Source organism: Oncorhynchus mykiss, chromosome 9 (genome assembly GCF_057628025.1).
Source record: "Oncorhynchus mykiss isolate SJ-2025 chromosome 9, ASM5762802v1, whole genome shotgun sequence".
NCBI classification, from domain to species: domain Eukaryota; kingdom Metazoa; phylum Chordata; class Actinopteri; order Salmoniformes; family Salmonidae; genus Oncorhynchus; species Oncorhynchus mykiss.
Genome location: NC_143030.1, coordinates 19,407,450 through 19,424,775, shown reverse-complemented (window position 1 = coordinate 19,424,775; position 17,326 = coordinate 19,407,450). Strand labels below are relative to the sequence as shown.

The 17,326-nt window shown below is 41.3% G+C and overlaps 1 protein-coding gene across 1 annotated transcript; it reads right to left on the bottom strand.

Annotated features, from left to right (window-relative positions):
• Positions 1-5,722: 5,722 nt before the first annotated feature.
• Positions 5,723-16,889, bottom strand: LOC149980812 (cytosolic phospholipase A2 gamma-like). The gene is made up of 8 exons (XM_090185688.1): positions 16,750-16,889; positions 16,198-16,338; positions 16,018-16,095; positions 11,917-12,099; positions 11,658-11,834; positions 9,051-9,202; positions 8,149-8,317; positions 5,723-5,907 (listed from the first exon to the last, which is right to left on the bottom strand). Exons 1-8 carry the CDS (start codon positions 16,853-16,855, stop codon positions 5,723-5,725), a joined length of 1,191 nt encoding a protein of 396 aa, XP_090041814.1. The 5' UTR covers positions 16,856-16,889.
• Between the last annotated feature and the right edge of the window lie 437 nt (positions 16,890-17,326).

Sequence of the window (17,326 nt, the reverse complement as noted above, 5' to 3'; positions counted from 1 at the left end):
TATGTGTCGAACTGCTTTGCTATATCTTGGCCAGGTTGCAGTTGTAAATGAGAACTTGTTCTCAACTAGCCTACCTGGTTAAATAAAGGTGAAATAAATAAATACATTCTTCACATGGCAGTTTATTGTCATTGTTGGTAGCTATCTGGCCAAGCATAAGTATCGTGACGTTTTCAGCTAACCCATATATAGAATGGCCAAGTGTGTGAACAATCATTATAAAAGGTTCATGGTTATCCTTTGCTGTCCACAAGCATTGCTTCTCATAAAAATAAATAGGTCTAGATGTTATTTTATATGAACCATAGATTTGTCCTTTTATTCGTGGTACCAGTATATTTCACGCACCGTTGTATTGTTGTTCTACTGGTGTTTTTTAGTGTATTAAATACCTTGTCCACGCATCTCAACTCTCCTGCGCCTGACTCCTTTTCACCAGTTACCCAAAGCCTTGACAGCAGCATAAAGTAAATATAAATACAGTAGCCAAAATTATATTATGAGACTTCTCCTGTCTTTACAGAAATAAATAAAATCATTCAAAAAACATCACCAGAGAGTAAGACTCAGACACAGAGGATCATTAGCTTCTTTTAAAGCTGTGGATTGTTTCAAATCACAAGCATGTTGTTCTATATGCCTAGTTGGGACCCTGCAATTCACACATTGTTTTATTGTGTTAATTGTTTGCCTTTAAATCTTTTTTTTTTCTTTTTTTTTCATTGCAAATGTCCCCAGTAGTACATTTACCGTTAATCCCCATCATTTGGTTCCATTCATTTATTTGAATGCATGTGTTACAGTCATTTACCGTTCTCATTCTAGGAGTGGAAACATTGGTTGCAGATTTCACAACCTGCTACACTTGTGAGAAACAAGTTTAGGTTTATTTCATATAATCATTTACGAGTTTTGTCAATTTTTACATTGTATTTTGAGCCAATATAGAAGTAGGCTAACTGGCCAGCTGTGTGAAAATGTAGGAAAATGGATGTCTGATTTCTGATTGTCTTAATTCACCAACACAAATAAGCTGAGCTTCTCAGTAATTGTTTTCTTCACCTCACACTGTAAATCAACTAAGTCCGTTTTTTAAATCCATTGTAAGTGATTATAGTTCCTCACAGTATTTGACAAATCTTTCCAACACTCCCCCCTTGATAATCACCAGACCAAAATGTCATGCTCTGAGGATCCCATATATCCAGTGGAAATTTCATAAAACACCTGAACACATTTCCCTTTGCAAAATCAGCTGTCTCTGTCTCTAGCTCACCTGCAAGGAAACTCTGAGGGCCCTGAATAGGCTAGTTGATACAATATTGCAAGTTCGCTACTGACAGCTTCAGGCCTGACCTTCATAAATACAGTAATTCTGCCGGTCCCAGTTGATTGAGTTGCTAGTCTACACTGTTGCACTTCACTAGTGTTAACTCAAGTCAAGACAGATAGAAATAGCTCAAGCCAAGCCAGACAGAAATAGCTCAAGTCAAGACAGATAGAAATAGCTCAAGTCAAGACAAATAGAAATAGCTCAAGCCAAGACAGACAGAAATAGCTCAAGTTAAGACAGACAGAAAGAGTTCAAGTCAGGACAGATAGAAATAGCTCAAGTCAAGACAGATATAAAGGGAGGCAGACAGGCAGAGTATAGAGATTAATGCAGTCTACTATATGCATTTTCATCAGGATATTTTCTGTTTTAATTTGTTGGTTTACTGCAGGCTATTTTTACTTAGTAGACAATTTTAGGCCTTTTGCTACATTGGCCTTGGCTATCTCTTAGTTCCATGCGCTCATTTCTTTAGCTGTCAATGGCTCACGGTGAATCAACGTGTCCATATGGCAGAGGCTGGTGCTCTCCCATCAGTGGAATGTTAACTCTAGGATTTGTATCATTTTAATTCCGATTTGTATTATTAACCACGTGACAATGATTTTGAGAAACGAAAACATTATTATTGAAATTAAACTGTTCCACGAAATTTCACTAAGGAAAATAATAACTGTCCCCAAAATTGAAAATTGTATATTGTAATTGTTAAATTATTTTGTTAACTACATTGCCCAGTGAACAAGCACCAAACCAGCGTGCGTCACGTGCAGAGTTGGATGGTGAGCTGTGCATTGCATGACGTACCATTTTGTGCTGTTTCTATCAGAGTAAAGCTCCATGACTGGTGCTACAAGTTGGAGCTCGTGTCGATGATTGATTGTACACAACGCAAGAAGAGTACTGTTACACATACGTCTATCAAGTAAACCACAAAAAGCAAATAAATATTCAACGTAGTAGACAACCAATTATAGTGACACATCGCACGCTCACTTATCCACACAAATCACTGTATTTGCTATAATCCTCTCTTGAACGCTATCCACGATGTCATCCCTACCATACGCCACTGGGTGGCAGTATTGCTATGCGTAAAATCACTGTGCCACCAACCCGTCAGTCATACAAACAGGGGTATTCAGAGGGGTGGGGGAAACACCATCCACAATGCAGGTCAGTGGGTAGGACAGGGTTTTCCAAAAGGACAGTGAGGAGATGCCCCGTGTAGGATACATTTTTATGCCTCTGTCTGCAATCTGTTCACTTTCTTATGGACTACATTTGGCTAAACTGCATAGGCCTTTTGGAGCATGAAAAACAATGTTTTAATTCCCGTGAAACTAGGCCAAATCAATATCTCATCTAGCCTGTTTAAAGGGGCAATGTAAGTAACTGAAATGTTGCTGAATTTTCTATAATGAAGATTATTTTTATTGTAGTCCTCTGAATATATATTATTTATGGACAATCAGTCACCCCTGTAAAACCTACTGTCATGCAACATACTACAAAGACAAATGAAATTCAACATCAACAAGAACCAAAGCAATTCTTAGACCTGTTAAATTTATTGGAAATACAACAATTTAGCATCACAACAAGCCCCCACACACAGGCTTATGAGGATTTATGGAGCAAATTATCTACCCAATAATTACAATATCAATATAATTTAATACAAACATGCACAATCATAGGAATCTGAGTAGAGTGTCGGTCTCTATCTCTCCTGTAAAGTGAGAACCACACACCCCCACACTCTGTTGTAGGGTTGGTAGAGAAGTAACATTTTGCGTCATGTAGAGACAGGAAAGAGTGAGAGCAGTGGGTGGGACATCTTAAAACTGCTAATTGACTGTGTTTGTGTCTCCAGTTTCTCTATTGCCCAATGTCCCTGATTATCTACAGCCCACATGCAGGATAACAATAGAAATAGAAGCTGTAGAAGGGGATGCCTGTTCTACTCATTCTGATTCTGTAAATAGAACACTGTAGTTGTCTCACTACGAACGTAGATTTTGAGATCCATAGAGTGCAGTTGGGCTCTACCACAGTGTCATGTTTGATGTGTGTTTCATACGTCTTTGCTGACATGTGCACTCAGGGTAATATGATATTGGTCACTCGCTCGCACGCAACCACACATACACACATACACACACACTAGAATAATAATCCTCATTCTATTGATTTCTCTTTTTATCTTTAAGCCATTTAGACTATAATGGATGGAGGGCAACTCATCCCATCTCATTATATTGAGGAGTCTTTTCATTGTACTTCAATATCAAACACATTTCTAAATACACCCCACTGAATAGACTGCCTTATATGGTATTATTACAGTAATATGACCCTATACTTTCTGTATAATGTTTAGCAATTATTGTCATTATCTTCTATTTCCATTCGGTGAGAGGATGAGAGCACACATACTTCGTTATGATCTGCTTTCCTGCCTCTTTATTGTACCATAATGTCTGACCCTAGTGCCCTGTCTCTCCTCCAGGGGGTTCCACTAACCACTGTGTCCCCTCTAGTGACTGACCCTAGTGCCCTGTCTCTCCTCCAGGGGGTTCCACTAACCACGGTGTCCCCTCTAGTGACGTGCCCTGTCTCTCCGGGGTACCACTAACCACCGTTTCCCCTCTAGTGACTGACCCTAGTGCCCTGTCTCTCCTCTAGGGGGTTCCACTAACCACCGTGTCCCCACTAGTGACTGACCCTAGTGCCCTGTCTCTCCTCCAGGGTGTTCCACTAACCACTGTGTCCCCTCTAGTGACTGACCCTAGTGCCCTGTCTCTCCTCCAGGATGTACCACTAACCACCGTGTCCCCTCTAGTGACTGACCCTAGTGTCCTGTCTCTCCTCCAGGGGGTTCCACTAACCACCGTGTCCCCACTAGTGACTGACCCTAGTGTCCTGTCTCTCCTCCAGGGGGTTCCACTAACCACTGTGTCCCCTCTAGTGACTGACCCTAGTGCCCTGTCTCTCCTCCAGGGGGTTCCACTAACCACGGTGTCCCCTCTAGTGACTGGCCCTAGTGCCCTATCTCTCCTCCAGGGGGTACCACTAACCACCGTGTCCCCTCTAGTGGGGTATCAGCAGTAGTCGGTTTCCGGCAAAAAACAATTGGAGCCCCCTACCTCACGGACCCATACATCCAAATAGAAACAAGGGGAAGTGAGTGTGATCATTAGTACCTGCAGGAGGTCCGTAATGAGGTGTGTGTGTGTCCACAGTGTGCTGCTGCACTGGTTGAGGAAATGAGACGTGAGATGCAGGCTATACTCCAATGTGCAGTATGCAGTGTATGTAGTAGGCCTATCCACCTATATGTAGCCCTACCGGTATAGGCCTATACATATGCAGGCCCATAGATCTGCCTATAGACCTACATGCATATTCACATTTAGTTATGCATATGCAGTCTAAAAGGTAAACAAGTCATTAGTCTATGACCCTCAAACTCAACTCTGGACCTCGAAGCCAGTATCACTGTGTTTGCTTTCGTTGTACCCTCTAATCAGGAACTGATTTAGACCTGGGACACCAGGTGGGTGCAATTAATTGTCAGTTAGAAAAGAAAACCAGCAGGGTCCGGACCTCGTAGGGTAAGAGTTGAATACCCCTAGTCTATGAGAACAAGAATAGTCTATGTGCCCGAAGCATATAGACCTGGGCTCTCCGACTCTGTTCCTTAAGTGCTACCCTCCTGTAGGTTTTCACTCCAATCCCAGGAACAAGGTCTGGAGCAAAAACCTACAGGAGGGAGGCTCTCCAGGAACAGTATCAAAAGGATAAACCATTTCATATTCCTTATATTAAGCAACCCAGACGGCACCATTTTATTTTTCACAGATAGCCAGGGGCACACGCCAACACTCAGACATCAAACAATGGATGTGTTTAGTGAGTCCTAATCAAAAAGGGGACAATCACACTCTCTCAGAAGCAGACAAACAAAGAGTGTGATGTGTCTCAAAAAGATGTCCCATACTTAATGTTTTATATTATTTTTATTATTTTCACTGCATTAGGGATAACATACACAGACACTGCAACTTTCTCCAGTGTGTAGGTACAAATCCTTTTGATTCAAGACAGCATTTGTAGGGAACACAGGTGAGCAACCGATGCACAGCAGGTGCTTCTAATCAGTCTGCCAGATCAGAGGCAGTAGGGAGGAACAAGAATGTCCTCTTGATAAGTGCATGAATTAGACTTTTTCTGTTCTGCTAAGCATTCAAAATGTAACAAGCCAATTTCAGCAGTCAAAGAAAATGTATGGAGTAAAAAGTATATTATTTTCTTTAGGAATGTCGTGAAGTAAAAGTTGTCAAGTATTAATAGTAAAGTACAGATACTTTCCACCACTGATAAAAACTATTGAGCCATTGACATGCGCTTCTTTCTGCGTTGAATGGCCATAATGATCTGTCCCAGGATCCTGTCTCTGTTGTTCCTCATGTTGTCCTGGGCCTTCTCCAGGAGGTGGTCGAGCTTAAGCGCACTGTAGGGCATTTGGAACGTTTGGTACATCTCCCTCTCCTTCTTAATCTCGTCCTGGCCTAGGAAGAGAACAGAACAATGTACATGTCTTACATCAGCTGGTTTGTGCTCAGATGGGAGGGGTGGACATATGGGAGGGGTGGACATATTTGAGGTGTGTCCTTAAGAATATGTTCAGCAATGTAATAAAGTCATGACCTTTCAAAAAAGTTATATTTTGTTAGCTACGCTATAAAAAACGAATAGCATATCATTACAGCACTATGTAACAGGTATGTCAGCTACCCACTATAATGGGTATATTCACTAACTGCCCAATGTTTATTGACTTGATTATTCACGTCATTCAAAAGCTTAGCTAAGTGGTATAGTTTTGCAGGTGTGTTCGTAAATTCGCTCTGGCTATCTACTCCGATTTCTGAGCACTCTCATCTGACAATGGCAGAGCACAGAATAAATACATTTACAAACGCTCAACACCCATTGTATGTAGCCGGTGTCAGTAAACGTTGGCAAAGATGCTTAATTAAAGTGTTCTGAGAGCGAAACGCTCTGAATTTACGAACGGACAAGCTGACAACTCCCTGACACTCCCGATTGAATTTACGAACAAACCCAAAGTCTAGCTAGTAATTTGTTATGCTAACAAGCTAACAAGCGGTTGCATAGCAACAGCATCAACTTCTGGTCAACATGCGAAGCGATAGTACACTCAACTGAAAGGATCCCGTTAGTTTTATTTAGCATACTGTAAACTAATAGTATATACACGTTAAGTATGTAGTATACAGTATGTTAGTATGGGTATTCGAACACAGCTTCTGTGTTTTTATACTTTTCAGGTCACTTCGTAAGTGGCTGAATCTCACCGGAAAAATCATCTGAGGGAGGAAAACAGCGCCCCTCTGTGTCAGTATGTGTAGCTCATGCATCTGATGCTGCCTGGACCCAAAGAGTATAACATGTTGCAGCAGTAGCATTTGATTGAGTGATGCCAGCAAGCATTTTGGACTTTTTAAATAATTATCCTATCAGCATTGAGCTGATCTCAACTGTGGGTTATCCTAGTGCAGCAAAACACATCCCAAGGGAGGCCAGTTTGGATTTACACCAATCAAATCCTTTCCTAAGTAAAACTTCATTTTCAGATAAATGTCAGTTTCTGGTCTGCTTGTGTGATGTCCTGCAGTAGCTTGCTTGCTAAATCGTCCCTTTCCTAAGCCATGGATGGAGATGGGGTTTTGACTTAATTCTCTCTACAGGCCAAGGATTATGATGCCGATTCTGATGTCACCATAAGTGAATATGTTGTGCCACTGGCTTGACATGATTGAGGTTCAATAGACTTGTTTCTGTGTTTACAAACATTCCCACACGAGGGCGAGGTGTGCAACCTGGTGTCAGAACAAGGGGGGGAGTTCTTATAGAACGCCAGCAAGAAAAGCCTCTACATGTTGCTTATGAGTGCATTTCACACTACTTTTGGATTATAATTGGATTTTAAGGTTTGTATGAATGTCCTGCTATTTCAATGATCTTTAGCATTCTAGATAACTGCTGTATCGAAAATAGTTATTTTTCAAAGATCACAACCAAATATAATCCTAGCGACTGTTCAAGCAAGAATCAAAACATCATTGTAAGCATATGAGAACCTCAAAAAGTTGTTTTGTTTAGAAGTAATAAAAACAAATCTATGCTGTTTAATGGGTGAAGATGGCGATGGGCTACGCAATGCCGCCAAGAGTCACGCGCATCTGTAGGGTCTATATGTAGTCTAGTAGTCTCATGTCAACTAGCTAGCTAATTTAGCTGGGTCATGGTTGCCCATGCAAGGAAGTTAGGCAAGCAAGAATTTTAGCTAGATAGCCTATGACAACAAAAACTAAAAGCCATAGACCGTTTTGTCAACATGAAAGAGAGGAGGATGGCATTGGTGTTCAACTAGTCTACAAGTAGGGTGAGTCAACATTTTCCATTTTACTTGTTCACACAGACACACACAGAAATTATTACCATGGACAGCCACGTGATATTTAGCAACATTGGACTAAATTGTTTTTGGTATCTTTAAGTTTGTTTAGATTTACCATTGTGTTTTGTGTGAACCCCAGGAAGAGTAGCTGTAGCAAATGTGGCTCCTGATAAACAATACTAATGCCATCATAAAACGCAGACAGTTGGTGCAGATATACAGGAAAAAGACATGACACAGAGAAAAACTATGTCAGAATAGGGCGTAGTCAGAGAGACAAGGATAACAGAGAGAGACACTGACTACTATGATGACTACCACACACCATGGCAGTTCCGCAGGTTGAACAGGGGCATGTGCATGACGGTGGGAGTGTTTTGCCCCTCAAAAACGTAGCAGTCCTGAGGATGGTCTTTCTCCTTCCTTATATCCTCATTCACTGGGGGAAAGGGAAGCTTCAGCTCATCCGCGTACTGTTTGGCACTAAACACCGTCTGTGAGGAGCAGGACCAGTAGTATGGTTATGTCAATGTCCTTCTCCATACTAGCCCTTATTCCCTAATTCCTAGGCACTACTTCCTTCTCACTAGGCCCTACTCCCTAGGCCAGGAGTGTCACTCAGTCCAGGGAGGGCCGGGTGGCTGCAGGTTTTTGATTTTTCAATGAAGACCTAGACAACCAGGTGAGGGGACTTCCTTACTAATTAGTGACCATTCATCAATATAGTACAAGGGTGGAGCGAAAACCCACAGACACTCCCTCCATGGAATGAGTTTGACACGTGCCCTAGTCACTACTCCCTAGAGAGTGAGCGAGAGGGTCACTACTACCTAGAGAGCACACGAGAGGGATGAGAGAGAGAGTCACAACTACCTAGAGAGCACACAAGAGAGGGATGAGAGAGAGAGTCACAACTACCTAGAGAGCACACAAGAGAGGGAAGAGAGAGAGAGAGGGGGTCACTACTACCTAGAGAGCACACAAGAGAGGGATGAGAGAGAGAGTCACAACTACCTAGAGAGCACACAAGAGAGGGAAGAGAGAGAGAGAGAGGGTCACTACTACCTAGAGAGCACTCAAGAGAGGGATGAGAGAGAGAGTCACTACTACCTAGAGAGCACACAAGAGAGGGAAGAGAGAGAGAGAGAGAGAGAGGGTCACTACTACCTAGGCACTTCATATTCGTCTGAAAGGCTTGAATAGGAATAAATGTGTGTGTGTGTTTGCCTCAAATGGGTCTTCGCTGAAGTCCAAGGAGATGATGAGGTCGACCTTCCTCGAAGTGCGCAGGACGGGGGGGTAGGGAGAGTTGATCTTTAACCCAGCGTCTACCAGGTGAATCTTCTCATTGCGTTGCATGCTCTCCGGAACTCTAGCATCTGGGGAGATGGAGAGCGAAAGGAGGGGTAGAGAGTGAGGGGGCGTAGATCGAGACAGGGGGGTAGAGAGCGAGCGAGCGAGTGGGTAGAGAGAGAGCAAGCGAGCGGGGGAAGGTAGAGAGCGAATGAGGGAGTGGGGGAAGGTAGAGAGAGAGCAAGCGAGCGGGGGAAGGTAGAGAGAGAGCAAGCGAGCGGGGGAAGGTAGAGAGCGAGCGGGGGAAGGTAGAGCGAGAGGTTGGAGGGTAGCGAGAGCGAGCGGGGGAGGGTAGAGAGAGCGAGCGGTTGAGGGTAGAGAGAACGAGAGAGCGGGGGGGTAGAGAGAGAGCGAGCGGGGGGGGGTTGAGGGAGCGGGGGAAGATAGAGAAGAGAGAGGTGGTAGAGAGAGCGAGCGGGGGGTAGAGAGAGCGAACAGGGGGGGTAGAGAGAGCGAACGGGGGAGGGTAGAGAAAGAGAGCGAGCGAGCAGGTGATAGAGAGCGAGCGGATAGAGAGCGAGCGGGGGGATAGAAAGAGCGAGCGGGGGGTAGAAAGAGCGAGCGGGGGGATAGAGAGAGCGAACGGGGAGATAGCGGGGGAGGGGTAGAAAGAGAGAACCAAGAAAGTTGACATTTTGGAGGGAAACATAAGATCCTGATGACTGATACTAGTTATGCTATCATGTTAGGAAGAGGTCTGATGTTACTGTACTGTCGATCTTGAAGAGGAAGTTGGATGTGGTTCCCCATTCCCGTTGTTCTTTCGGCAGAAGTAAAAGGATCAGTATAATCCAAAAGATAAAATCTGGGGGAGACACCAATTTCAATTATTCTTAACTGGTAAAAAATCATCTCAGTTCTCCCTTTCTGGAGAGGACAAGAGAATAAACATTTCTCATGTCATTATGATGAGAGAGTTTGGGAACGTGACAGTACAACACGGTCTCATAGCAAAACGTTCATGCTGTAACGATAGTACAAGGCCAACATAACCTGTCCAAGTTACTGTAGCGTGGAATCTGCACGTTTTTACAATTTAATATTTTACTGTATTAAACAAAAACATAGTTTTGTACCTGAGAATGTCACTACGTAAATGAAGGTCGATTTATTTCAATCCTGCCCACAGCTGGCAGCAATCAAGTAATCATCAATTCGGAGTGCAGATGCAGTGACCAAATAGTAATGGCAGTGGTAAATGTGGTTTGATTTTGGATATTCCTATAGGGCTAGTTAGAGACCATCGGTCAATTACACAATGTACAATCTCCAAATTTCAATGACTTTAAAACCTCAAACCAACTATAAATTGTAGAAATTCAATTTAAACATATAAAGCATTTGTTGAGAACTGAAAGGTGTGTAATTGCCTCTTTTAAATTGATTGACTGTCCCTAAGTAGCCCCAGCTGTCCAAAGTCAAATCTATTTTGCCACGGTCACACACCACAATAATTGGTGAAGTCATTTGGCTAACTCTTCCCATCTGCGATCACACACCCACATCAATTCACACCCCGAAACCAACTCACTTTTGAATTCAGTCGTGGCAGCTAGCATCTCTTAATGAACCAACTCTAAAACTAGGCCAAATCAGGAAGTTCAGCCACCCTTTAACTTGGAGTGGTTAGGATTAGTGATGGGGAAACTAAGCTTCCTTAAGCATTGAGGCTTTCCAGCAAAATGTGTCGAGAATAGGTTCATTACTCTGAGCTTCCTTATCCATTCACAATGCACATTAGTGAACACATCTGCTGGTCAGCAAAAAATAGCAAGGTGTGATTATCAGAGGGGTTTTTCTCCACAGATTTTAGCAAAGCTCTGTGGCACAGCAGTAAATCATTGTCTTCAAATAGGTTCACTGTAATGGATGGAACGGATTGAGAAATCGTACCAAACACGTGTTTGATATGTGTTTGATATCGTTCATGATGCCATTCCCAAGCATTACAATAAGCAGTCCTCTGATTTCTCCCCCCACCAGCCTCCCCTATTGGAGCTGTACTAGATACAGATGTCCACTGTTTATAACTACCTAATGCCATAAACTCTCTTACACTAAGACCATATTACCACATAACCATACTGCATTTTACATCCAGGTCCTTCTGTAAAAAACTCAGCTCCAAGGCATCAGGTCAGTGGTACTGTGGAAGTTAGTGTTGTCTGTGCAGATGTAGGGTCTAATGCCTCTAAGTATAAAAGTACTACATAGTGCTACCTACCTATAAAGGGTTCTTCAGTTGTCTCTGTGGGAGAACCCTTTGATAACCCGTTTGGGTTTCATGTGGAACCCTTTTTGGTTCCACGTAGAGCCTTTTCCAGATAAGGTTATACATGGAACTTAATGGGGTTCAACAGTACATGAAACCCATAAAGGTTCTTCAAAGTGCTCTCCCACACTGACAGCCAAATAACCTTTTTATATCTCAGTGCAGGCTGTAGTTCAACGGGCTAACCTGGTGTTGGAGTAATATAATGCCTTTGTTACCGATGCAGTTGCAGCGCTGGTCCTCCCAGTCTTTTGCCCAGCTGTCTGAGGAGAGGATGAGCTCCAGACTGACTGTCTCTATGAACTTCTTTCTCTCTACCAGGCTGGTTCTCTTCCAGCTCTCAGGGTCCATGTTCCACAGCATCTCACCCTTACTGCTCACAAGACCTAGAGTCATTATACACATTATCACTGGGGTCATGATTATGGTGTCTTTGTGCAATAGTGTGTGTATACGTGTGTGTCTCACCTTCCAGTAGTTGTCCCAGTGTGGTGATGACTTCCCTTGTCTTCAGTGGATCTGGGTCCTCAGCGTACTTGATCAGCTCAGACACACACCTCACCACTCGGGAGGACACACACTCACACACCTTTACCTTCCCGCTTCTCTCAACCATATTCATGTTCTCTTTCAACATCATGCTCTCGTGTCCTGCAGAACAGAACAGGTTGGTCACGTGTAGCAGAGGTGATTTGGAAACACAACCTCCTCTCATGATAAGTAGCCCTGGTAGAGACATGTAAAACTCACGGCCTATTCTATTCCAGCCATTACAATGAGCTTGACGTCATACAGCTACTCCCACCAGCCTCCTCTGGTCCATTTATCTCCCCACACAGACAGTCCCCAACACAGTAAGCCGTTTTTTTAACCATCTGACTGCCTGTGTGTGGGGAGATAAATGGACCGGAGGAGGCTGGTGGGAGGAGCTATAACAGGACGGGCTCATTGTATTGGCTGGAATGGAGTAGGGGGAACGGAATCAAATGTATTGTCTACTACTGTCCTGTAGTTTATTGTCTAGTAGTGTCCTGTAGTTTATTGTCCAACATTGGCCTGTAGTGTATTGTCTACTATTGTCCTGTAGTTTAGTGTCTACTATTATCCTGTATTTTAATTGTCTAGTATTGTCCTGTAGTTTATTGTCCTGTAGTTTATTGTCTGGTATTGTCCTGTAGTTTGTCTACTATTGTCCTGTAGTTTATTGTCTAGTATTGTCCTGTAGTTTATTGTCTAGTATTGTCCTGTAGTTTATTGTCCACTATTGTCCAGTAGTTTGTCTACTATTGTCCTGTAGTTTATTGTCAAGTATTGTCCTGTAGTTTATTGTCTAGTATTGTCCTGTAGTTTATTGTCTAGTATTGTCCTCTAGTTTATTGTCTAGTATTGTCCTGTAGTTTATTGTCTAGTATTGTCCTGTAGTTTGTCTACTATTGTCCTGTAGTTTATTGTCTAGTATTGTCCTGTAGTTTATTGTCTAGTATTGTCCTGTAGTTTATTGTCTACTATTGTCCTGTAGTTTATTGTCAAGTATTGTCCTGTAGTTTATTGTCTAGTATTGTCCTGTAGTTTATTGTCTAGTATTGTCCTCTAGTTTACTGTCTAGTATTGTCCTGTAGTTTATTGTCTAGTATTGTCCTGTAGTTTGTCTACTATTGTCCTGTAGTTTATTGTCTAGTATTGTCCTGCAGTTTATTGTCTACTATTGTTCTGTATTTTAATTGTCTCGCATTGTCCTGTAGTTTATTGTCTAGTATTGTCCTGTAGTTTGTCTACTATTGTCCTGTAGTTTATTGTCTAGTATTGTCCTCTAGTTTATTGTCTAGTAATGTCCTGTAGTTTATTGTCTAGTATTGTCCTGTAGTTAATTGTATAGTATTGTCCTGTAGTTTGTCTACTATTGTCCTGTAGTTTATTGTCTAGTATTGTCCTGCAGTTTATTGTCTACTATTGTTCTGTATTTTAATTGTCTCGCATTGTCCTGTAGTTTATTGTCTAGTACTGTCCGGTAGTTTGTCTACTATTGTCCTGTAGTTTATTGTCTAGTAATGTCCTGTAGTTTACTGTCTAGTATTGTCCTGTGGTTTATTGTCTAGTATTGTCCTGTAGTTTGTCTACTATTGTCCTGTAGTTTATTGTCTAGTAATGTCCTGTAGTTTGTCTACTATTGTGCTGTAGTTTATTGTCTAGTAATGTCCTGTAGTTTACTGTCTAGTATTGTCCTGTAGTTTATTGTCTAGTATTGTCCTGTAGTTTGTCTACTATTGTCCTGTAGTTTGTCTACTATTGTTCTGTAGGTTACTGTCTAGTATTGTCCTGTAGTTTATTGTCTAGTAATGTCCTGTAGTTTACTGTCTAGTATTGTCCTGTAGTTTATTGTCTACTATTGTCCTGTAGTTTGTCTACTATTGTTCTGTAGGTTACTGTCTAGTATTGTCCTGTAGTTTATTGTCTACTATTGTCCTGTAGTTTATTGTCTAGTAATGTCCTGTAGTTTACTGTCTAGTATTGTCCTGTAGTTTATTGTCTACTATTGTCCTGTAGTTTATTGTCTAGTAATGTCCTGTAGTTTACTGTCTAGTATTGTCCTGTAGTTTATTGTCTAGTAATGTCCTGTAGTTTACTGTCTAGTATTGTCCTGTAGTTTATTGTCTAGTAATGTCCTGTAGTTTATTGTCTAGTAATGTCCTGTAGTTTACTGTCTAGTATTGTCCTGTAGTTTATTGTCTAGTAATGTCCTGTAGTTTACTGTCTAGTATTGTCCTGTAGTTTATTGTCTAGTAATGTCCTGTAGTTTACTGTCTAGTATTGTCCTGTAGTTTATTGTCTAGTAATGTCCTGTGGTTTATTGTCTAGTATTGTCCTGTAGTTTATTGTCTAGTATTGTCCTGTAGTTTATTGTCTAGTAATGTCCTGTAGTTTATTGTCTAGTATTGTCCTGTAGTTTATTGTCTAGTATTGTCCTGTAGTTTACTGTCTAGTATTGTCCTGTAGTTTACTGTCTAGTATTGTCCTGTAGTTTATTGTCTAGTAATGTCCTGTAGTTTATTGTCTAGTATTGTCCTGTAGTTTACTGTCTAGTATTGTCCTGTAGTTTATTGTCTAGTATTGTCCTGTAGTTTGTCTACTATTGTCCTGTAGTTTGTCTACTATTGTTCTGTAGGTTACTGTCTAGTATTGTCCTGTAGTTTGTCTACTATTGTTCTGTAGGTTACTGTCTAGTATTGTCCTGTAGTTTATTGTCTAGTAATGTCCTGTAGTTTACTGTCTAGTATTGTCCTGTAGTTTATTGTCTACTATTGTCCTGTAGTTTGTCTACTATTGTTCTGTAGGTTACTGTCTAGTATTGTCCTGTAGTTTATTGTCTACTATTGTCCTGTAGTTTATTGTCTAGTAATGTCCTGTAGTTTACTGTCTAGTATTGTCCTGTAGTTTATTGTCTACTATTGTCCTGTAGTTTATTGTCTAGTAATGTCCTGTAGTTTACTGTCTAGTATTGTCCTGTAGTTTATTGTCTAGTAATGTCCTGTAGTTTACTGTCTAGTATTGTCCTGTAGTTTATTGTCTAGTAATGTCCTGTAGTTTATTGTCTAGTAATGTCCTGTAGTTTACTGTCTAGTATTGTCCTGTAGTTTATTGTCTAGTAATGTCCTGTAGTTTACTGTCTAGTATTGTCCTGTAGTTTATTGTCTAGTAATGTCCTGTAGTTTACTGTCTAGTATTGTCCTGTAGTTTATTGTCTAGTAATGTCCTGTGGTTTATTGTCTAGTATTGTCCTGTAGTTTATTGTCTAGTATTGTCCTGTAGTTTATTGTCTAGTAATGTCCTGTAGTTTATTGTCTAGTATTGTCCTGTAGTTTATTGTCTAGTATTGTCCTGTAGTTTACTGTCTAGTATTGTCCTGTAGTTTACTGTCTAGTATTGTCCTGTAGTTTATTGTCTAGTAATGTCCTGTAGTTTATTGTCTAGTATTGTCCTGTAGTTTATTGTCTAGTAATGTCCTGTAGTTTATTGTCTAGTATTGTCCTGTAGTTTATTGTCTAGTAATGTCCTGTAGTTTATTGTCTAGTATTGTCCTGTAGTTTATTGTCTAGTATTGTCCTGTAGTTTATTGTCTAGTATTGTCCTGTAGTTTACTGTCTAGTATTGTCCTGTAGTTTACTGTCTAGTATTGTCCTGTAGTTTATTGTCTAGTATTGTTTTGGAGTATTGTTTACATTTTTTGTATTTATTTTTTTGATTGAAGGGGATTCTCTTCATTGTTGTTTCTTTGTGTTGTATTCTTTCTTATCGACTTATCTTTTTTATTTTGTCTCTCTATCGTTGTCTTTGATGGGTGTTTTATTATCTGGATGGGTGGGGTAAGGGGAGGGGTGAAAGACTACCTTAGTATTAGTTATTCTGATTTTAAGACATTTTTGTCACCTAAAGATATGGTAAAAATGAAAATATAAACATTATTTATCACAACTGAACTCAAAGGGAATGTTGTTTCAATGATCTGAAATACAACTTACAATTCTACACACTAGCCTTGCAGAGTAACTAGCGCGATGCACTGTGGCTTACCTTCAAATAAGCCCCAGATATTTTTTGCTACCTCAGCATTGTTCACCTGCCCTTCTGCGAAGGCACTCTCACAGATACCTGCCCAGCAACAACAAACAAACAACATTACATTGATGTGTGTGTGCACGTTTGCTTGTGCATGTGTGTGTGTGTACATGTGTGTGTCTTTGCGTTCCCCACCTTGCAGCAGAACCATGTCCATTTCCTTCCTCTTCTCTATCAGAGTCTTGCCTTTAAACCGGCTCCTGAGACAGGAAGTGGGGACGAAAGCGCCCAATCCGGAGAAGCCGCTCTCGTGGGGGGTCATCTCAAACCACACCCCTACAGTTAAAACAGTGGGGGAGAATTGTCTGAAATGACACCCTATTCCCTATATAGTGCACTACTTCTAAACAGAGGCTGACTGGGACTCAGACTAATGCCTGGCTTGGTTTTGGGGTGTCTACAGTAGAGTGTTTGTTCATGTTGTATTCATTGTTTGTATTGTTTTTATTGTTCTGGTTCTAAAACACTTTGAGACAATTGTCTTTGTAAAAAGTGCTATACAAATCCATTTCATTGATTGATGCTGCATTCACAGTGCACTCAGAACTCATTATACAAAGATGACACCCAAGTTTTCCACTCTGAAAGTATCAGAATCAACCGGTAGGAACCTCTATGGGAATAAAGTTGATTTTAACTCAGAAGTTCTGAGTTTCTGAGTTTGCGTGAATGCTGCATAAGTGTCACCTTTAGTGCAATGCTGTCTGTAGCAGTCCAGTTCTATGGCGTTGTAGATGGGGTAGGGGTTGGTGCTGTCCCTGTGAGCATCTTCAGAGAGACGGCGAGTGTCCATCTGATACAAGAGAGAGAGAAAAAGGGGAAGAGACAGGGATGTCACATTCATCGAAAGGAGTGGACCAAGGCTCAGCGTGTGTATAGTTCCACATACTTTATTTCAAAGTGAAACTTAACAAAAACATCAAAGAATGAACAAACATCCAGTACAGAGCGCACTTTGGCACTAACTGAAAACGTTATCTCACAACGCAGGTTGGAACAATGGACAACTTAAGTATGATCCCCAATTAGAGACAACGATAATCAGCTGCCTCTAACTGGGAACCATACACCTACACCATTATAGAAATAACAATACTAGAAAAAAAAAACCTGGTCATGCTCTGACCTTTCGCACCATAGAGGACCCTGAGTGCTCTCTATGGTCAGGGCGTGACAAGGGGAGAGATAATCAGCTCAACAGAGGCAGAGAAAGAGAGACACACGCAAACACACACACATAAACCATACACTGACCTCCTTCATG

Bases quoted from the DNA above. Each gene is read 5' to 3' on its own strand.
- LOC149980812 (XM_090185688.1), bottom strand. From the start codon at position 16,855: ATGGACACTCGCCGTCTCTCTGAAGATGCTCACAGGGACAGCACCAAC. The intron at 11,835-11,916 runs GTGAGACACACA...TAATGACTCTAG, and splicing joins ACTGGGACAACTACTGGAAG to GTCTTGTGAGCAGTAAGGGT. The intron at 9,203-11,657 runs GCATTATATTAC...CCATCTCCCCAG, and splicing joins CAACTGCATCGGTAACAAAG to ATGCTAGAGTTCCGGAGAGC.